The sequence below is a fragment of the Camellia sinensis genome, chromosome 15 (assembly GCF_055761805.1).
Source record: "Camellia sinensis isolate YWXY chromosome 15, ASM5576180v1, whole genome shotgun sequence".
Classification (NCBI taxonomy): domain Eukaryota; kingdom Viridiplantae; phylum Streptophyta; class Magnoliopsida; order Ericales; family Theaceae; genus Camellia; species Camellia sinensis.
Window position 1 is genome coordinate 39,175,976 of NC_138975.1, and position 24,155 is coordinate 39,200,130.

At 27.4% G+C, this 24,155-nt stretch overlaps 1 protein-coding gene across 1 annotated transcript; it reads right to left on the reverse strand.

Moving 5' to 3' along the window:
* Nucleotides 1-985: 985 nt before the first annotated feature.
* LOC145813392 (AP-4 complex subunit epsilon-like) lies at nucleotides 986-4,684 on the reverse strand. The gene is made up of 8 exons (XM_082908712.1): nucleotides 4,539-4,684; nucleotides 4,348-4,458; nucleotides 2,848-3,045; nucleotides 2,610-2,741; nucleotides 2,335-2,391; nucleotides 2,128-2,244; nucleotides 1,747-1,824; nucleotides 986-1,202 (listed from the first exon to the last, which is right to left on the reverse strand). The coding sequence occupies exons 1-8, from the start codon at nucleotides 4,668-4,670 to the stop codon at nucleotides 1,023-1,025; spliced, it is 1,005 nt and encodes a 334-aa protein (XP_082764838.1). The 5' UTR covers nucleotides 4,671-4,684; the 3' UTR covers nucleotides 986-1,022.
* Nucleotides 4,685-24,155: the final 19,471 nt, after the last annotated feature.

The following is a 24,155-nucleotide window of genomic DNA, read 5'->3' on the forward strand; positions in this document are numbered from 1 at the left end:
TTGACGAATAAATTTGTCACAAATGTTGATCATTGATGAGGAAATAATTTCGTCACGGTAAGATGTAAAGGTGACGAAATTTTTCGTCTCCAAAAGTCATACATGGGTGACGAAATATATTTCCTCTCAAATATATTTATATACATGAGGAAATACATTTCGTCACCAAACAACAAAATCAATGAAAACTTTCATATATGCGCTGCAATAAATTTTGTCACAAAAAATGTTTATTAATGACGAATAATCACTTTGTCATAATAACAAATACAAATGACGAAACAAATTCGTCACTAAACCTGTTCCATATTTTATATTTTAATTTCAATTATTATTTCACAAATATCCCTGCTCATATCCCAATAGCCTTTTAATTGTACTAAGAAATCCATTAGCTATTGTACATCACTCCACAAAAAAATTCAGTAAACAATTTATATTATAAATCAAAATATATCCATCAAACAACTTTAATAATATAAACCATTAAGTGTAACAAAAAAACCATCAAAGCAAATCCCAAAATGAACTAACGTGAAATCCACAAAAAAAACTCAACACTCAATCTTGATTTGCAACTACAACTAAGTATTCGTTCAGGAAACAAAATTCAACAGTTGATCTTCATTTGCAAGTAAACTTCCGAACGTCATTAAAAACCAATCTGCAAAGAAAATAAACAAAGAAAACATTAATATATTATCAATTACATCTAAACTCAGATATAAATAATTTTATTTTATAAACCAATTTAGTAGAAATGCATCTAACAAACCAAAACTTCAAAGAGTTGAGGTGATCCTTGATGATAAAGCAACACGGATAACATAAGATGCCAAAAAAAAAATTGTGTTTGAGAAGATAGTTGGATTTTTTTGTGGTTGGATATGATGTTTGCGAGAGAAAAAGTGAAATGATTATGGGGTTTGATGTGATATTTTGTTTGGATTAGTTTTTTTTGGTTTTGTAAAACATTTGTCTTGTAGTGAAAAAAATCAAAAAAAAACCCAAAAACCAACTTGTCAAACACTGCCTATATTTAAGATATCAAAAAAAACCTCAATGTCTTCACAACTTGCATCCAGTGGCATAATGCTTTCAACAGCATGAGCATCTAAGCTGATGACTGCTTGGAGCTCATATGCACGTTGCTGCAAATCTGTTGAGTGGGATGCTGATAATTCTTCAATCAAAGATTGACACTGCAACAAGGAAAGAAATTACCAATGTATAGTCAAAACATAAAAGCGGAATTGAATTCTCATGATGCTGAATACGAGTCTATGACACAGAAAAGCATATACTTTCTTGTCTATGATGCCCACATATATTTTGGTGATGATATACACATACAAAACCAAAATAATAATAATAATTAATATAGCAAGCAGTGCATATAGAAAAGCAGGGAAGCAGTAAATGGAAGAATGCCACTAGCAGGGAAACCTGAGAACATAAATGAATCAAATAAATCAGGCTCAAATCGCATCGTAACTATCAACTCCAAAGAGAGAATGCATACCCTAGAGACACATGATTTAGGTTCAACATAATTTAAGGATATGGTATAGATCCAGAAGGATGGGGTTGAGGCAGAGTCGAAGAGAAAGAGGAAACTTTGGCTTATGATTTATAGCGATCCCATTTAACAGCAAGTACCACCACAAATACTCAGCCACTTAAGTACAAAACTGATTTAGATGGCTAAGGTACGAGACGTGTGCTGAAAACACCAAAAAGACCTACCTCAGGTAGCACATCGGCTTTTCTCCCAGCTGCTATCTCAAAGGCGTATATTTTCATAAGTGCTGTAACTGCATATGCCTTGAAGGAAGAAAAAATTCAGTACAAGTTCAAACTAGAAAAGAAATGAGTGCAAGGCAATAAAATCATCAATTGTATTACTTTGTCAAAAAAAAAAAAAATCAATTGTATCAAATCTCAAAGAAACCCTCCTTTCAATAAATTATAATCAATTATATGCATGTGCATATTGAAGAGATTCAAAGTTGGTAGTTTTTCCTTTTTCAGTTCTTAGATTACTCAAGGGCTCTCAATCAAAACTGAGTCATCAAATACAAAATTTGGATACTCCATACCATACGAAGAGACAAAATTCCAAGGTACCTTGACAGTGTCATCACTGGAATATGCTTCTGCCACATCACATAACTTCCCAGTAATATAAGAGGCTGAATACTTTCCATCTGCAGTTCCATATTCCCCCAAGACCCAACAAATTACCTGTGACACAAAACTAAGAAATAAGACAACAAACACAAGAAGTATATCCAAAACAATGTCAACACATATACCGGGGGGGGGGCTGTGTACTTGTAGAAATGCAGATGGCAGCTTTGGCTCTCCAATGATATGCAAATATGACTCTACCTGCAGCCAAAAAATAATTAAACATCAAGAGAGTAATGCTAAATTAGAAATGCTTTTTTTTGCTATGAATGAACATCATATTTTAAAGCAAACAGTTTCATTCTGGATAACCCAGTGAGAATCATTAGATCACAGAATATAAGAAGACTGTTAGAGTTGGCTTTAAGTAACAACAAATATATGAAGTGAGCCAGTAGAAATTCATTATGAATACATACAGCAGAAGATCTGAGCTGACTATCTGCAGTATCATCATCCTTCCCAAATCCCTCAGCAATCAACCGCATCAAGTTATGTGCCACTTTAATATTCACTAGATCCCCTGCATGCTCGAAGACTCTATTCATGGTCTGTAGTACATAAATCAAGAGAAAGCCAATAGGTGGAAGTTCAGAAGACATAAATATAATGTTATCTCCAAACAATCACAACAAGAAAAGGTAACATTGACATAACCTGAATGAACCATTGGTTGCTTGGTGCAAATTGCTCCGCAAGCTCAACACATCTGGACGCTATTTCAGTTTTGTAATGATTGTCATTAATGTTTATCACGTAATCAATCATACGATCAACAATAACTTCTACATTGGAGGACTTCGTCATCTTATAGAGAAGTTCAAAGGTTTTCCTCTTTAGAGTATCATCTGGGTCCTGTGTCATCAAGCATGTCAAAGTTTGACCAAAACATAGTTGAAGAACAATTATGATGAAAAATTGTCAAAGTTAGTTTGAACATCAAATTGAAAGGGTAACGTGGCATTAGTTTCAATAAGATTACAACCATAGAAACAGAAAGAATTTCGCAATGGAAACACGAAAGATTAGAACTTATAAAAATAAATAAATAAAATGAACCAAAAAAAAAGGAGGAAGAGGAAGCATTGAGCTGCATCCTTATCAGGCCATATCTAGTTATCACATACTTTCAATTAATCATAACTATTATTCATTGAGTACAAAGGTCCCGCTTTTTCCTCAGAGAGACACTCCAGTTTTTCCTTTCTGGTAAGTAATAAAAACACCCCAGTAATCAGCAAGAGGTCATTACAAAAACTTTTTGAAGCAGCGATAATGCTAGCTATGTTTTATGCAACCAAATGTTGGGTAATACTTGCCATTACAATAAAATAGACTAGCTAAAGAGCGAAAGTTACAGAGAAAAGCTAGCTCATCTTTGCTTCCTTTCATAAATTTCTAAACGCGAGAAAAACTTTTTGGAATTATTCACTCTTCCATTGAAGTGCTAGGTGTCATCACTCCAATGATGACTTTGTTAATGCTCTATAAACATTTACATTCCAAATACTTTGTTGCTTACCATAAGACAAATTTCACAAATACTTCAGCAGAGGTCAAAGTATAGGAGTAGTTTACATCAGCCTGACAAAGCAATATTGATCTAAAAATTCCATGAATGCATATACAATAAAATAGACTAGGTAAAAAGTCAAAGTTACAAAGAACAGTTAGCTCATCCTTGCTTCCTTTCATATATTTCTAAAAGCGAGGAAAACTTTTTGGAATTATTCACTCTTCCATTGAAGTGCTAGGTGTCATCACTCCAATGACGACTTTGATAATGCTTTATAAACATTTACATTCCAAATACTTCGTTGCTTACCATAAGACAAATTTCACAAATACTTCAGCAGAGGTCAAAGTATAGGAGTAGTTTACATCAGCCTGACAAAGCAAGATTGATCTAAAAAATTCCATGAATGCATATACAGCTCATGTAAGACAGATAAACTAATCACAAAACAGACAGAAAGTATATATTAACTACACAGTTGTTAAAGCAATAAAATAAGGTTAACATGGAAAGGTATAGCCATTCAAGTGTGCACAAAAACAAAGAGGAAAAACAAAGAACATGAGCACAGCCTGCATCTCTGATGGCTCCATCAACACGAATATATTGATGTCAAATGCATACGAGAAAATGTTTCTCACCTCTAAGCAATCAATCACGGCCAGTTGGTGTTGTTCAGCGATTTCTGGACTTATCTTTATCAACCGACCTAGGGCATCTATGCCCATATATTTTAGATTGTGACTATCACTCTGTCCAACAGATAAGAATGCATGAAAACAAGTTAAAGACAAAAAAAGCAAACAACACACACAAGTTGCAGAAGGCAAACCTTCAAAAATTTAGATATTGCTTCTGCTGCAGCCTCTAATAACTTAGTATTGGGATGTATGGATGAAGCACAGCATATGCACTCATATAGAACAGCATTTCCTATGTTACTTGATGAGTCAAACTTTCTCATTATGTCACCCACGACAGTATGTTCAAGATCATCAGCCCTTTTTATTTCCTAATTGAATATGTTCAAGCCTTTACATTCAGCTAATATCTAATTCTAGCATCAAATGCTAAACAAATTGACAACCAGCCTCAATAATGCTGAAGCAGAGGACCATCAACCCAGCAACCTTTAATTCAAACCCTCATTCATATCAATTAATAAAGGTGAACCATCAATACCTCTGCCAGCTAACTATTATCGTGTATAACCAATAAGCGGATTGCTCTCGGACTAGTGATCATCACATTCAATTTAAGAGATTGAAAGTAAACCAAACAAATTAAGAGAACCCCAAATGTGAAAGTACCTCAGAAATCCAGAGAATGAAGCAGAAGGTGTTCGCGAAGAGGAGCGCCGGTTCAGAAACATGGGATCCAATGGATTTAGGAGGGAGGGAGAGAGAGAGGGAAAGAGAAGGTCAGAGGCTAATTCATCAAACCTCGTCGCAGGCACCCAGATTTCACAGCTGCCTCCTCTCGTCGTCGCAGACCCATCAGTCCGCCGTCAACCTCCGTTCGCCATTGCCCTCTGATTTTGCTCAACCTTCACCGCTCTCTGTTTGACGGGTTAGGGTTCAAGACAATGAGAGAGTGGAAAAGAGGGGTAAACAGCGTGATTGGTATTTCAAAATTAAACATAAAATAAAATTAGGTGGTAAATATTTTCCTCAAAATTTTTTGATCACAGTTATTTAGAAATTGTGATTAAAAAAATTACATATAATCACACTTATTTAGAAGGTGAGATTAAAAAATATATATATATATATAATTGCACTTAATTAAAAAGTATCATAAAAAATAAATATTATCACACTTAATCAAATTAAGTGTGATTAAAATATCAATCTAATTTTTTTTATCACACTTCTAATAAAAGTGAGATATTTTCATTTTGTTAAAGTGTAATCTTTAACTGTTTTTGTCGTAGTGATTCCTCATTAATAATTTTTTAATTGTCGAAAAAAAAAATTCTCACCAAAACTTTCAAAATTTTTGGTGAGGAAACTTATTTTTTTTCTCACCTAAAAGTAAGTATTTATTGACGGAAATAAATTTCGTCACCTATTATTTTTCTTTTTTTATTATACGTGACAGTATTTATAATTCCTCATGGATTATTCTTATTTAGTGACGAAATTTGTTTTCTTCACTAATTTTCGTCACCATACCAAAACAGAGAATAAGAGAAAGTGACACCAGAAAAAGAGCAAAGAGAAACCATGTACCAAATCATCGAGCGAAGAAGATGTGACGGTTACCGGCAAGGCTACTACTGGCGGTGGCGATCGGCAAGACTAATAGAGGCAACGATGGCAATCGGCGTAGTGGAGGAGCAAGAGGTAAGAAAAATTAATACCCTATTTTGAGAGAGAGAGATGATAAACAGAAAAAGGGTAAAAAAAATTAATACCCTTTTTTTTTTATTGCTGCTCAATATATCAAAAACATTTCACCAAAATTGGTGACAATATTATTTCCTCACCAAAAGATATCAGAAATATTAAAATGTTTTGGTGACGAAAATATATTCATCACAAATAATTTTATAATTAGTGACAAATTTTTTTGTCACCAAAAGTCTCAAAATTTTGGCGCCACCCAAAAAAAATAGCGGGAAAATTTTTGGTGACGAAACTAAATTTTTCCTCACTTAAAATGAAGTATTTATTGACGAAAATAAATTTTGTCACCTATCATTTTTATTTTTTTATTATATGTGACAAAATTTATAAATTCCTCACGAATTATTTTCATTTAGTGACGAATTTTATTTTCTTCACTAGTTTTCGTCACCATAGGTTACTTTTGTTGTAGTGTTTTTTGGAAATCTATTTTATTAATTGAAAAAATAATAATTTTAGAAAATTAATTAATTTGTCTTATTAAGGGTGTGTTTGGTAACGTTTACGTTTTCAGTTTATATTTACACAAATTTTTATAAACTGGTTTTTGTTTATTTTTTAAAAAACATAAACTACAAACGCGTGTGGTAATTGACAAAATGTTTAAAAATATAAAAAAGAGTGAGAAATGGCAAGTGGTGGCAAGTGGCAGCGGAAGACGGTGGTGGAAAGTGGTGACGGTGGGTGGTGGGTAGCTGGTGGTGATGATGGGTGAGTGGGTGACGGTGGCGGGTGATGGTGGTGGTGGTGGTAGTGGTGGCGGGTGGTGGGTGGTGGTGGTGGCAGGTGGGTGGCGAATGGCGAGTGGTGGCGGGTGGTAGGTGGCAACGAGTGGGTGATGGTGGGTGGTGGGTGGTGGGTGGTAGTGGCAGGTGGGTGGTGGGTGATGGTGGTGGTGGTGGTGGTGGCGGGTGGGTGGTGGTGGCAGGTGGAGGATGGTGTTGACAGGTGGGTGGTGAGTGGTGGTGGCGGGCAGTGGATGGTAGTGGCCGGTGGTGGGTGGTGGTGGCGGCAGCGAAGGGTGGGTGGTGGTGGCGAGTGGCTGGCAGGTGGGTGGTGGGTGGTGGTGGTGGCGGGTGGCAGGTGGTGGTGGTAGTGGTGGTGGTGGTGGCGGGTGGTGGTGGCAGGTGGGTGGTGAGTGGTGGTGGCGGAAGTCGGTGGTGGAAAATGGTGGCGGGTGGTGACTAGTGTTGGGTGGTAAAAAAAAAAAAAACTCAAAACTCAAAACGGAAACATATTTTTTGTGATTTCATTTTTTAGCCAAATTTATAAACTGAGACCACTTATTTATAAATCAAAAATTTTACCAAACAAATTTGTATTTGAGTTTTTTGAATTTTTGTAAATATAAACAGAAAACTGAAAACGTAAAAGTGTTACCAAACGGCACCTAAGTGATTTAAAATTTTGATAGATATATATCAAAAAAAATAGATAATTATATTATTAAATCATAGTTCAAATTTAGATATTGTTATATTTTTTTGAGATCCACATCTAAATTCTTATCTTTTTTATTTTTGTGTGGTTCCTTTTTTTTTTTTCAATTTATTTTAGATGGAGTTGTGGGTTTTTATTTTTTTAAAATTTAATTTATTTGTGGTTTCTATTTGTTTTTAATTAGTATTGTTTAGGTAAGTTATGATGAAAGTTAAATATATGATAGATATGTGAGTTTTATTGATTTAAAGAATGATAGTGGGAGATGTTTTCAAATCATATTTGTTTATAGAGACTTTATAAATTTTTAAAATTTAAATTAGATATTGAGAGGCAAAAGAAATATTTTGACTGAATAAATAAAAATATAATTTATTAATTTTATCTGTTTGTATATCTGATTTTTAATTTTTTTTTTGTTATGTTATAATATAATATATAAGATATAGATAAATATCCACAACTTTCATGAAAAATATTATCTGATTTTTTGGAGGAGAGAAAAAGAATGTAAGTTTTAATTATTATTTTTTTTAAAAATTGGTGAGAGAGATTATGATGGAGTGATTATGAAATATTTTTATTATCTTCCCATTATTATTTCTAAAATAATTAAATAAATAAATCAGACAACAGTTTTTTTTAATTTTTTATAAATTGAAAAATTAATAATTTTAAAATGAGAGTTTGGAGCACTTAGGAGGTTTCTCATTAGAAACCCCATTTTTCTTCAATATTTAAATAAATAAATCAGATAATAGGTTTTTTAAATTTATTTTATAAATTGAAAAATCAATAATTTTAAAATGAGAGTTTGGAGCGCTTCGGAGGCTTCTCATTAGAAACTCAAATTTTCTTATATAATAAACTAGCCTATCACCCGTGCTATGCACGGGATAATTATAAATATTTATATTTGTTTTAGATTTTTTTTAATATATAAATTATGTTTTTAAAGATTTTTTATAAAAATAATTTAACAATCTTATCACTAATCATAGTATATGAAAAAAGTTGAAAAGGGTACTGCAGTAACTATATACAGATTGTATCTATAATTATTTGTATGAGGGGATTTTAAATGTTGATCAGGAGATTTTGATCAAATCAATAAATCCAGACATGTGGATTGAAAAAAGTTAATAAATGCTGATCAGGAGATTTTGACCAAATCAATAAATGCTGAGTTTTTTTTTAATAAAAAATTTAGAAAATTCAGATTGGGATATTGAAACTCCCACAGGCCTTGGGGTTAAAAACCCCATTTTCCTTAAAAACTCCCTTGAGTGTTTATGTTTATCTAATTTCAATCATATTAAAAAATTAAATTATAAACAAAAGGAGATAACTTCAATCATACAATCACATTTTTTTAATGTTATCTAACTACAATCACATTTTTTTCATAATAAAAAAAAATAATTAAAAAAAAAAGGCCATTAAAATAGTAAATAAAAAGATTATTTAGTAGCATTGAACAAACGACAATCACATTTTTCTTTTTGTGAGTATTTATGTTTATCTAACTTCAATCATATTAAAAAAAATCAAATTATAAACAAAATGAGATAATTTCAATCATACAAATCACAATTTTTTAATGCTATGTAACTACAATCATATTTTTCTCATAATAAAAAAATAATAATTGAAAAAAAGAACCATTAAAATAGTAAATAAAAATATTATTTATAAGCATTGAACAAACTACAATCACATTTTTCTTTTTGTGAGTTAATTTCAATCATATTAAAAAATAAAATTATAAACAAAATGAGATAACTTCAATCATACAAATCACAATTTTTTTAATGCTATCTAATCATCATCAATAATTAAAAAAATTAAACACAAATTAAGTCAATTGATAATTAAAAAACACAATAATTTATTTTCCAAAAAATATAGTGAGTTAAAAAGATCAATTACAATTTTTTTTTGATCAAAATACAATCTAATCATCATCAATAATGAATATATTAAGTGACCCTAATGAGTATAATCCATTTTGTTTTATAAAAAACACAGTGAGTTAAAAATCAAATCACAAATTAAGTGAATTGATAATCAAAAAAACACAATAATTTTTTTTCAAAAAACACAGTGAGTTAAAAAAATCAATTACAATTTTTTTTTCAAAATACAATCTAATCATTATCAATAATTGGTACTTTAAAAATCAAATCAGAAAAAAATCAAATCAAATCACAAATATTTTTTTCATAAATAATTGTAAAGAAAAACCATCAAAGCAGTAAATAAAAGATTAAATCATATTAAAAAAAAAAAGAACCATTGAATAAACTATAATCATATCACATTTTTCCCATAGTAAAAAATAAATAAATGAAAAAAGAACCATTGACTAACTACAATCACATTAAAAAAATAGAACCATTGAACTAACTACAATCACTTTTTTTTCTTCGTGAGTGTTTATGTTTATTTAATTTCAATCATATTAAAAATAAAATTAAAATAGTAAATAAAAAGATTAAATAGCATTAAAAAAAACATTGAACTAACTATAACAATCATATTAAAAAAAAGAGCCATTGAACAAACTACAATCACATCACATTACAATCACATTTTTTTCTATGTGAGTGTTTATGTTTATTTAATTTCAATCATATTAAAAATAAAATTGAAATAGTAAATAAAAAGATTAAATAATATTAAAAAAAACCATTGAACTAACTACAACAATCATATTAAAAAAAAGAGCCATTGAACAAATTACAATCACATCACATTTTTTCCATAATAAAATAAATAAATGAAAAAAAGAACTATTAAACTAACAACAATCACATTTTAAAAAAAAAGAATCATTCAACTAATTATAATCACATTTTTTTCTTTGTGAATGTTTATATTTATCTAACTCAATCATATTAAAAAATCAAATTATAATTTTTTATTCACTAGAAAAATCACAAATATTTTTATGCGCTATCTAACTATAATATTAAAAGAGTAAACAAAAGGAAAAGTCAAGAAGGAGAAAACAAAAAAAAGACTTACTGTTTGCATACGTGGTCACTGGAGTTGAAAGTGTAGAAGTGAGAAGTCAAGAAGGAGAAAATAAAAAGGAGACTCACTGTTTGCAATAAAGTATGTGAAAAGTTAAAAAGAGTGTGTGTGTTGAAGAAGTTAAAAAAAAATTGGAAGAATTTAATAATTTCTAAGTTTTTTTTTAAAAAAAAAAATCAAAAAAATTAAGAAATTAAGATTCAAATATTGAAACTTCCACAAAACTTGTAGGTTAGAGATAGATATAAATAAATAGATAGATATAGATATAGATATAGATATAGATATTTATATTTGTTTTAAATTGTTTTTAATATACAAATTATTTGTTTTGAAAAAGGTACTGCAGCAATCTATACTATATATTAAGCAAAAGGGAGTTTTTAACCCCAAGGCCTGTGGGAGCTCCAATCTCTTAATCCTAATTTTCTAATTTTTTGATTTAAAAAAAAAATTCCAGCATTTATTGACTTCTTCCAACCCAGTCTCAGCATTTATTGACTTCTCCCAACCCACAATCCCTTTTGACTTCTCTCATAATTATTGCAACACCCTTTTCAATTTCTTTCATACACTATGGTTACACACACAAAAAAAAAAAGATAATAATTTAGCTATAGATCTCAAAAAGATATAACATCTAAATTTGAATTATGATTTAATAATATAATTATGTATTTTTTTTATGTATATCTATCAAAATTTTAAATCACTTAATGGGACAAATTAATCAATTTTCTAAAATTATTGATTTTTAATTTACAAAATAAATTAAAAAAAACTATTGACTGATTCATTTATTTAATAACAAAAATATTTCATAATCTCTCCCTCCTAATCTCTCTCACAAATTTTCAAAAAAAAATATTAAAACTTGTATTCCTTTTCTCTTCCCCAAAAAATCAAATAATATTTTTTATATCTACCTATATTTTATATATTATATTATAACATAACAAAAAAAATTAAAAAACTAAAAAAACAATATTTAAAGTTTATTAATAAACTTTAAATCAATAAAACTTACATGTCTATCACATATCTAACTCACATCATAACTTACCTAAATAATAATAATTAAAAACAAATGAAAACCACTGATAAATTAAATTTTTTAAAAAAAGATACCCACAACTCCATCTTAAATAAATTGAAAAAAAAATACCCAAATAGAAACCATACAAAAATAAAAAGATATATCTATCTATCTATCTATCTATACTATATATTAAGCAAAATGGGGTTTTTAACCCCAAGCCTTGTGAGACCTCCAATCACCCAATCTAAATTTCATGATTTTTTGATTTAAAAAAAAAAATCTTAGCATTTATTAACTTCTTCCAACTCCCAAGTCTTACCCTCATAATAACACTTTAATACATTAAGAACAAGCATAAAAAAAATTTTTTTGAAATCAAACACATATAAATTCCTTGAAAAGTCCCAACACATATGATTATTATCTCTCATAATAACATTTTAATGCATTAAGAACAAGCATAAAAAAAAATTCTTGAAAAGTCCAACACATCTATCTATATCTATACTATATATTAAGTAAAAGGAGATTTTTAACCCCAAGGCCTGTAGGAGCTTCAATATCCCAATATGAATTTTTTAAATTTTTTATTAAAAAAAAAAAAACTCAGCATTTATTGATTTGGTCAAAATCCCCTGATCAGCATTTATTAGCTTTTTTCAATCCACATGTCTTTCCACATGCCTGCTATAGCGATCCCGGGTTTACCCTTGTTGTACAGTGATCCGGACATGTGTCCGTGGATGTTGGTAGTTGTTTATTATCTTGTTTACATCCTTTTTACTTCGTATTTGAGTTATAGGATGTGTTGGGCGGATTTGTTTCAGGTTGGTTGAGTTTAGAAACCAAAACTAGTTGCCCAGATTTTTGGCCTGTCCGCTCGAGCGGAGGTGTTGGCGCTCGAGCGGGGAGTACATCCATCCAGTATCTTGTTGTGCAGTGTTGTGAGCTCGAGCGTAGGGTTGGGAGCTCGAGCGGAGGTCTGGTTCTGCGAAAGTGCTGAGCGAGTGCATTCTGCGCTCGAGCGGGAGGTTGGCCGCTCGAGCGGAAGTCTGTGAGTGGACGCTCGAGCGGGGTGTTTTACGCTCGAGCGGAGACCTGGGTTAAAGTCCCAAATTTGTGACTCTTTAAATCACTTTTTCACTTTCTCTTCTCTCTCTTACTTTTCCAAAATCACCATTGTTGAGCCTCTCACTCTAGACTCTACCTTCTCTCTAGGTTTTGATCTAGTAGGAGTGATTTACTCACCTTTGGCCTTTACAAAAAAGTTGTTGATCGTCGAGGGCTTCATTTTAATCTGAAAATCTCGGGTTTTGGAGCACGTTGGGTTTTGTCGTCTTCTCCTTTGGGACTCCGAATTTGAGGTAGGGATAACCTACTCCTCTCTATGGGTTTTGTCTTTAAATTTTGGTATTTTGAGATGTTGGGTTTGGTTTGGTAAATTTGTGAAAGTTTGGGGCTTTTGTGTAATTTTACAAAGGTTGGGGTTATATTCATAATAAACCTAGATGCATGTTTGGCATAGAAAAATAGAATGATTGTTGAATCATTGATGAAAATGGAACCTAAGGGTTGAAATGGTAATTATGGAAAATGGCCTGATTACATTGTTTAATTAATTGGGATAATTAATTGGTGAGAAATGAGGAAATGAAATGTTGATTGAATATCCATTTGTGCATTTATTTTCTGTTTTAGAAATAACTGCTTTGGGCTATCGGTGGAGGATAGTCGAGATTGTTGTAGACAATGCATGATGATTAGGTAAACGGAAACTAATCAATGGAATGTGTCATGGAACTTGACGGTTGATAGAATACATTAATTGTGTGTATTGTGTGATTGTATATAGAACCAATGTGTTTATATACGTTATGTGTAGAGGAGGAGATAGGGGATGTACTCCGCGGTTTAGGGGAAGATAGGGGATGTACCTCTAAACCGGATAGGTATTGGGAGGAGATAGGGGATGAACTCCGTAGACAGAGCTCATATGCTTGTCTAGAGAAGTGAAGATAGAGCTCATATGCTTATCTTTGTGAAGTGTGGATACAGCTTGTATGCTTATCTGTGGATATTGTTGATATACATATCTGTTGTAGAGTGTGGATACAGCTTGTATGCTTATCTGTGGATATTGTTGATATACATATCTGTTGAGAATGTGGATACAGCTTTTATGCTTATCTGAATGTGAGATATAGTTTTTATACATATCTGTGGAAATGATGATAGAGCTAGCATGCTTATCTGTTGAAAAAGGGAAAATGAAAAGTAATTGGGACTTGTAAGTCGTTGACATAAATATGTAATTTATGTGATTGTATCAGTGTTGACCAACTATCAATTGCTAATGTTTTAGTCATTGTCCATGGTTGGTTTAGTGTATTTCTACTGGGCTGTGGCTCACCCTATATGGGAATATCATTTTCAGGTACAGGAAGCATGCCACCTCCAAGGACATAGCCTGGGAGGCTAGAGGCGGACATAGTGTAGTTGTTTTACTTTTGATGTATTACATGTAACTTCAAGCCAAGGGCTTAATGTGTAAACGAGTTAGAACTCTTTGTTGTAACCAAGTGTTAACTTGGAAAGCTGTAAGCCTGTAGGGCATTTTTGTTATGCTGTTAACATGTAATACTTATGTAATGAAACTCAATGAAATAAAGGAATGTGGTTGGTTTAATGTTATTATTTTGAGGGCGTTACACCTGCATTTATTGATTTGGTCAAAATCCCCTAATTAGCATTTAAAATCTCCTCATACAAATAATTATAGATACAATCTGTGTATAGTTACTGTAGTATCCTTTTCAACTTCTCTCATACACTATGGTTAGTAATAAGATTGTTAAATTATTTTTATAAAAAATCTTAAAAAACATAATTTATATATTAAAAAAATCTAAAATAAATATAATTATCAATAATTGTCCCGTGCATAGCACGGGTGATAGGCTAGTTATGAGAGATGACAAAAATTCTTGTGGGTTGAGAGAAGTTAATAAATGCTGAGGTTAATTTTTTTTTTTAAAAAAAACAAAAAATTAGAAAATTAGGATTAGTATATTTGAGCTCCCACAAGCCTTGGGGGTTCAAAACCCCCTTTTGCTTAATATATAGTATAGATTAGCCTATCACCAGTGCTATGCACGAGATAATTATAGATATTTATATTTGTTTTAGATTTTTTTTAATATATAAATTATGTTTTTAAAGATTTTTTATAAAAATCATTTAACAATCTTATCACTAACCATAATGTATGGAAGGAGTTGAAAAATGTATCTATAATTATTTGTATGAGGGGATTTTAAATACTGATAAGGAGATTTTGACCAAATCAATAAATGCAGGCATGTGGAAAGATATGTGGATTGAAAAAAGTTAATAAATACTGATCAGAGGATTTTGACCAAATCAATAAATGCTAAATTTTTTTTTTAATAAAAAATTTAAAAAATTCAGATTGAGATATTGAACCTCCCACAGGTTTGTATGAGGGTTTTTTAAATGCTAATCAAGAAATTTTGACCAAATCAATAAATGTTGGCATGTGAAAAGATACGTGGATGGAAAAAAGTTAATAAATACTGATCAGAAAATTTTGACCAAATCAATAAATGCTGAGTTTTTTTTTTAATAAAAAATTTAGAAAATTTAGATTGAGATATTGAAGCTCCTACAGGCCTTGGGGGTTAAAAACTCCCTTTTGCTTAATATATAACTAGCCTATCATCCGTGCTATGCACGGAATAATTATAGATATTTATATTTGTTTTAGATTTTTTTTAATATATAAATTATGTTCTTTAAGATTTTTTTATAAAAATAATTTAACAATCTTATCACTAACTATAGTGTGAGAAAAGTTAAAAATGGTACTGCAGTAATTATACACAGATTGTATCTATAATTATTTGTATGAGGGGATTTTAAATGTTGATCAGGAGATTTTGGCCAAATCAATAAATGCAGGCATGTGGATTGAAAAAAGTTAATAAATGTTGATCAGAAGATTTTGACCAAATCAATAAATGTTGAGTTTTTTTTTTTTAATAAAAAATTTAGAAAATTCAGATTTGGATATTGAAACTCCCACAAACCTTAGGGCTAAAAACCTCATTTTCCTTAAAAACCCCATTGAGTGTTTATGTTTATCTAATTTCAATCATATTAAAAAATTAAATTATAAACAAAAGGAGATAACTTCAATCATACAAATTACATTTTTTTTAATACTATTTAACTACAACCACATTTTTCTCATAATAAAAAAAATAATTCAAAAAAAAGACCATTAAAATAGTAAATAAAAAGATTATTTAGTAGTATTGAACAAACGACAATCACATTTTTCTTTTTGTGAGTGTTTATGTTTATCTAATTTCAATCATATTAAAAAAATCAAATTATAAACAAAAGGAGATAATTTCAATCATACAAATCACAATTTTTTTAATGCTATCTAACTACAATCATATTTTTCTCATAATAAAAAAATAATAATTGAAAAAAAGAACCATTAAAATAGTAAATAAAAATATTATTTATAACCATTGAACAAACTACAATCATATTTTTTTTTTGTAAGTTAACTTCAATCATATTAAAAAATAAAATTATAAACAAAAGGGGATAACTTCAATCATACAAATCACAATTTTTTTAATGCTATCTAATCATCATCAATAATTAAAAAAATCAATCACAAATTAAGTCAATTGATAATTAAAAAACACAATAATTTATTTTTCAAAAAATATAGTGAGTTAAAAAGATCAATTATAATTTTTTTGGGTCAAAATACAATCTAATCATCATCAATAATTGGTACATTATGTGACCCTAATGAGTACAATCCATTTTATTTTTTAAAAAACACAGTGAGTTAAAAATCAAGTCACAAATTAAGTGAATTGATAGTTAAAAAAACACAATAATTTTTTTTCAAAAAACACAGTGAGCTAAAAAAATCAATTACAATTTTTTTTTTCAAAATACAATCTAATCATTATCAATAATTGGTACTTTAAAAATCAAATCAGAAAAAAATGAAATCAAATCACAAATATTTTTATGCTATCTAACTACAATCATATTTTTTTCATAAATAATTGTAAAGAAAAACCATTAAAACAGTAAATAAAAGATTAAATCATATTAAAAAAAAGAATCATTGAACAAACTATAATCACATCAAATTTTTTACATAATAAAAAAAATAAATAAATGAAAAAAAGAACCATTGACTAACTACAATCACATTAAAAAAAAAAAGAATCATTGAATTAATGAGTGTTTATGTTTATCTAATTTCAATCAAAATAAAATTGAAATAGTAAATAAAAAGATTAAATAACATTAAAAAAAATCATTGAACTAACTACAACAATCATATTAAAAAAAAAGAGCCATTGAACAAACTACAATCACATCACATTACAATCACATTTTTTTCTTTGTGAGTGTTTATGTTTATTTAACTTCAATCATATTAAAAATAAAATTAAAATAGTAAATAAAAAAATTAAATAACATTAAAAAAATCATTGAACTAACTACAACAATTATATAAAAAAAAAAGTCATTGAACAAACTACAATCACATCACATTTTTCCCATAATAAAATAAATAAATGAAAAAAAAAGAACTACAATCACATTTAAAAAAAAAGAATCATTCAACTAATTATAATCACATTTTTCTCTTTGTGAGGGTTTATATTTATCTAACTTCAATCATATTAAAAAATTAAATTATAATTTTTTATTCGCTAGAAAAATCACAAATATTTTTATACGCTATCTAATTACAATATTAAAACAGTAAATAAAAGGAAAAGTCAAGAAGGAGAAAACAAAAACAAGACTTATAGTTTGCATACGTGATCACTGAAGTTGAAAGTGTAGAAGTGAGAAGTCAAGAAGGAGAAAACAAAAAGGAGATTCATTGTTTGTAATAGGTATGTGAAAAGTTAAAAAGAGTGTGCGTGTTGGAGAAATTAAAAAGATTTGAAAGAATTTAATAAGTGTTAAGTTTTTTTTTCTAAAAAAAATAAAAAAATAAAAAAATTAAGATTCAGATATTGGAACTCCCACAAAACTTGTAGGTTAGAGATAGATATAAATAAGTAGATAGATATAGATATAGATAAAGATGTTTATATTTGTTTTAAATTTTTTTTAATATACAAATTATTTGTTTTGGAAAAAGTACTGCAGTAATTATGAGAGAAGTCAAAAAGTCTTGTGGGTTGAGAGAAGTTAATAAATGCAGAGGTTAATTTTTTTTTAAAAAAACAAAAAATTAGAAAATTAAGATTAGCATATTGGAACTCCCATAAGCTTTGGGGGGTTAAAAACCCCCTTTTGCTTAATATATAGTATTGATTCAATCATATTAAAAAATTAAATTATAATTTTTTATCCGCTAGAAAAATCACAAATATTTTTATGCGCTATCTAATTACAATAATAAAACAGTAAATAAAAGAAAAAGTCAAGAAGGAGAAAACAAAAAGAAGACTTACTGTTTGCATACGTGGTCACTGAAGTTTAAAGTGTAGAAGTGAGAAGCCAAGAAGAAGAAAACAAAAAGGAGACTCATTGTTTACAATAGGTATGGAAAAAATTAAAAAGAGTGTGCGTGTTGGAGAAGTTAAAAAGATTTGAAAGAATTTAATAAGTGCTAAGTTTTTTTTTTCCGAAAAAAATTAAAAAATTAAAAAATTAAGATTCAGATATTGGAACTCCCACAAAACTTGTAGATTAGAGATAGATATAGATATAGATAAAGATATTTATATTTGTTTTAAATTTTTTTTAATATACAAATTATTTGTTTGGAAAAAATATTGCAGTAATTATGAGAGAAGTCAAAAAGTCTTGTGGGTTGAGAGAAGTTAATAAATGCAGAGATTAATTTTTTTTTTAAAAACAAAAAATTAAAAAATTAGGCTTAGCATATTGGAGCTCCCACAAGCCTTGGGGGGTTAAAAACCTCATTTTGCTTAATATATAGTATAGATTCAATCATATTAAAAAATCAAATTGTAATTTTTTATCCGCTAGAAAAATCACAAATATTTTTATGTGTTATCTAACTACAATATTAAAACAGTAAATAAAAGGAAAAGTCAAGAAGGAGAAAACTAAAAGAAGACTTACTGTTTGCATACGTAGTCACTGAAGTTTAAAGTGTAGAAGTGAGAAGTCAAGAAGGAGAAAACAAAAAGGAGACTTATTGTTTGTAATAGGTATGTGAAAAGTTAAAAAGAGTGTGCATATTGGAGAAGTTAAAAAGATTTGAAAGAATTTAATAAGTGCTAAGTTTTTTTTTCTAAAAAAAAATTAAAAAATTAAAAAATTAAAATTCAGATATTGGAACTCCCACAAAACTTGTAGGTCAGAGATAGATATAAATAAATAGATAGATATAGATATAGATATTTGTTTTAAATTTTTTTTAATATACAAATTATTTGTTTTGGAAAAGGTACTGCAGTAATTATGAGAGAAGTTAAAAAGTCTTGTGGGTTGAGAGAAGTTAATAAATGCAGAGGTTAATTTTTTTTTTTAAAACAAAAAATTAAAAAATTAGGATCAGCATATTGGAGCTCCCACAAGCCTTGGGGGGTTGAAAACCTCAATTTGCTTAATATATAGTATAGATATAGAAACATAGATAGATAGATATAGATATTTATATTTGTTTTATATATTTTTTAATATACAAATTATGTTTTTTAGATTTTTTATAACAATAATTTAACAATCTCTTCACTAACCATAATATTAGCCTATCATCCGGGCTATGCACGGGATAATTATAAATATTTATATTTTTCTTAGATTTTTTTTAATATATAAATTATATTTTTTAAGATTTTTTATAAAAATAATTTAACAATCTTATTACTAATTACAATCTCATTAAAAAAAAAGAGAACTGTTAAACAAATTACAATCACATTTTTCTTTTTGTTAGTGTTTATGTTTATCTAATTTCAATCATATTAAAGAATCAAATTATAAACAAAAAGAAATAACTTCAATCATACAAATCACAATATTTTTAATGCTATCTAGAACAATCAAATTTTTCTCGTAATAAAAAATAATTTAAAAAAAGAATCATTAAAATAGTAAATAAAAACATTATTTAGAAGCATTGAACAACTTACAATCACATTTTTCTTTTTGTGAGCGTTTATGTTTATCTAACTTAAATCACATTAAAAAAATCAAATTATAAACAAAAGAAAATAACTTCAATCATACAAATCACAATTTTTTTAATGCTATCTAACCACAATCATATTTGTCTCATAATAAAAAAAATAATTGAAAAATGAACCATTAAAATAGTAAATAAAAAGATTATTTAGAGCCATTGAACAAACTACAATCACATTTTTTCTTTTTGTGAGTGTTTATGTTTATCTTACTTCAATCATATTAAAAAAATCAAATTATAAACAAAAGGAGATAATTTCAATCATACAAATCACAATTTTTTTAATGCTATCTAACTACAATCATATTTTTCTCATAATAAAAAAAATAATTGAAAAAAAGAACCATTAAAATAGTAAATAAAAATATTATTTAGAAGTATTGAACAAACTACAATCACATTTTTCTTTTTGTGAGTGTTTATTTTTATCTAATTTCCATCATATTAAAAAAATCAAATTATAAACAAAAGGAAGTAATTTCAATCATACAAATCACAAATTTTTTAATGCTATCTAACTACAATCAAATTTTACTCATAATAAAAAAAATAATTGAAAAAAAGAACCATTAAAATAGTAAATAAAAAGATTATTTAGAAGTATTGAACAAACTACAATCACATTTTTCTTTTTGTGAGTGTTTATATTTATCTAATTTCAATCATATTAAGAAAATCAAATTATAAACAAAAGAAAATAACTTCAACCATACAAATCACAATTTTTTTAATACTATCAAACTACAATCATATTTTTCTCATAATAAAAAAATAATTGAAAAACAAAACATTAAAATAGTAATTAAAATTATTATTTAGAGCCATTGAACAAACTATAATTACATTTTTTTCTTTTTGTGAGTGTTTATGTTCATCTTACTTCAATTATATTAAAAAAAAAAATCAAATTCTAAACAAAATGAGATAACTTCAATCATACAAATCACAATTTTTTTAATGTTATCTAACTACAATCATATTTTTCTCATAATAAAAAAAATAATTGAAAAAAAGAACCATTAAAATAGTAAATAAAAATATTATTTAGAAGTATTGAACAAACTACAATCACATTTTTCTTTTTGTGAGTGTTTATATTTATCTAATTTCAATCATATTAAAAAAAATCAAATTATAAAGAACAGGAAATAACTTCAATCATACAAATCACAATTTTTTAATACTATCTAACTACAATCATATTTTTCTCATAATAAAAAAAATAATTGAAAAAAAGAACCATTAAAATAGTAAATAAAAAGATTATTTAGAGCTATTAAACAAACTACAATCACATTTTTTCTTTTTGTGAGTATTTATGTTTATCTAATTTCAATCATATTAAAAAATCAAATTATAAACAAAAAGAGATAAGTTTAATCATATAAATCACAATTTTTTTAATACTATCAAAGTACAATCATATTTTTCTCATAATAAAAAAAATAACTTTTGAAAAAGAACCATTAAAAGAGCAAATAAAAAGATTATTTAAAACCATTGAACAAACTACAATCACATTTTTCTTTTTGTGAGTGTTTATGTTTATCTTACTTCAATCATATTTAAAAAATCAAATTATAAACAAAAGGAGATAACTTCAATCATACAAATCACAATTTTTTTAATGCTATCTAACTACAATCATATTTTTCTCATAATAAAAAAAATAATTGAAAAAAGAACTATTAAAATAGTAAATAAAAAGATTATTTAGAGCCGTTGAACAAACTACAATCACATTTTTCTTTTTGTGAGTTAACTTCAATCATATTAAAAAATCAAATTATAAACAAAATGAGATAATTTCAATTATACAAATCACAATTTTGTAATGCTATCTAACTACAATGACATTTTTCTCATAATAAAAAAATAATTGGAAAAAAATAACCATTAAAATAGTGAATAAAAAGATTATTTAGAATTATTGAACAAACTACAATCACATTTTTCTTTTTGTGAGTGTTTATGTTTATCTAACTTCAATCAAATTAAAAAATAAAATTATAAACAAAATGAGATAAATTCAATCATATAAATCACAATTTTTTTGATGCCATCTAACTACAATCATATTTTTCTCATAATAAAAAAAATAATTGAAATAAAGAACAATTAAAATAGTAAATAAAAATATTATTTAGAGCCATTGAACAAACTACAATCACATTTTTCTTTTTGTGAGTTAATTTCAATCATATTAAAAAAATCTAATTATAAACAAAAGGAGATAATTTCAATCATACAAATTACAATTTTTTTAATGCTATCTAACTAAAATAATATTTTTCTCAAAATAAAAAAAATAACCATTAAAATAGTAAATAAAAAGATTATTTAGAACCATTGAACAAACTATAATCACACTTTTGTTTTTGTGAATGTTTATGTTTATCTAACTTCAATTAAATTAAAAAATAAAATTATAAACAAAAGGAGATAACTTCAATCATACAAATCACAATTTTTTTAATGCCATCTAACTACAATCATATTTTTCTCATAATAAAAAAAATAATTGAAAAAAAGAATAATTAAAATAGTAAATAAAAAGATTATTTTGAGCCGTTGAACAAATTACAATCACATTTTTCTTTTTGTGAGTTAACTTCAATCATATTAAAAAAATCAAATTATAAACAGTAGGAGATAACTTCAATCATACAAATCACAATTTTTTTTAATGCTATCTAACTACAATGACATTTTTCTCATAATAAAAAAAATAATTGAAAAAAATAACCATTAAAATAGTAAATAAAAATATTATTTAGAACCATTAAACAAACTATAATCACACTTTTGTTTTTGTGAGTGTTTATGTTTATCTAACTTCAATCATATTTTTCTCATAATAAAAAAAATAATTGAAAAAAAGAACCATTAAAATAGTAAATAAAAATATTATTTAGAGCCATTGAACAAATTACAATCACATTTTTCTTTTTGTGAGTTAACTTCAATCATATTTAAAAATCAAATTATAAAAAAAAATGAGATAACTTTAATCATACAAATCACAATTTTTTTCATGCTATCTAACTATAATGACATTTTTCTCATAATAAAAAAAATAATTGAAAAAAAAATCATTAAAATAGTAAATAAAAAGATTATTTAAAATTATTGAACAAACTACAATCACATTTTTCTTTTTTTGAGTGTTTATATTTATCTAACTTCAATCATATTAAAAAATAAAATTATAAACAAAAAGAGATAAAAAAATTTTGGGTGAATAAAGGAGATAATTTCAATCTTACAAATCACAATTATTTAACTACAATCATTTCTAATTTCAATAATATTAAAAAATCAAATTATAAACAAAAGGAGATAATTTTAATCATATAAATCACATTTTTTCTCATAATAAAAAAATAAAAAAAAAAACTGAATAAAATAGTAAATAAAAGAATTGTATGTGGAGTGTTGAGATTTGTTACTCACGGTTTGAAAGGATGCTCACTGGATTGCTCACGGTTTGAAAGTGAGAAGTTGAAAGTAAAGAAGTGAGAAAAGCTGAAGTAGTTAAAAAGGGTGAAGAAGTGAGAAAGGCTGAAGTAGTTAAAAATGGTGTGCTTTTTTTTATAAAAAAAATCAAAAAAAAAATGTTAAAAAGGATGTGTATATAGGAAAAGTCAAAAAGACTTTGACGAATTTAATAAATACTGAGTTAAAACAAAAATTTTAATTAATGAAAACTACAATTTAATGGGCCAAGACATATATATATATATATATTACATGTGGAATTCAGGCAGACTTCATAATACACTTATAATATGACAGAATTTTTTATTGGGCCATGGAGGACTCAATTAATAAGTTTGGTATGCATAAATTTTAATTGAAGCATTCAATAATATAAGAGTTCACATTAGCCTATATGTTTATCCAACTTTAATCATATTTATTTGTACAAAACTAATCTTATTAAAATAATTAGGGTGATTAGTCTTGGGAAAACTCAATGGCTACCAAGTGAGAAAGCAGCAGCCATATTATGGTAATTGCATTTCCCAAAACACAGGTTGAATGCATTGTATCTTTCTTCCACTCATAGAATAGAGTATTGAAAAGGAAGTTAGAAAGACTTTGAAGAATTTAATAAATGTTGAGATTTTTTTAAAGGAAAAAAATTAAAAATTTTAGAAATTCAGATTGGGATATTGAAACTCCCATAGGCCTTGGGGTTAAAAATTCATTTTTGCTTAATATATAGTATAGATATGAGAGAAGTTAAAAAGAGTGCAACAATAATTATGATGGAAGTAAAAAAAG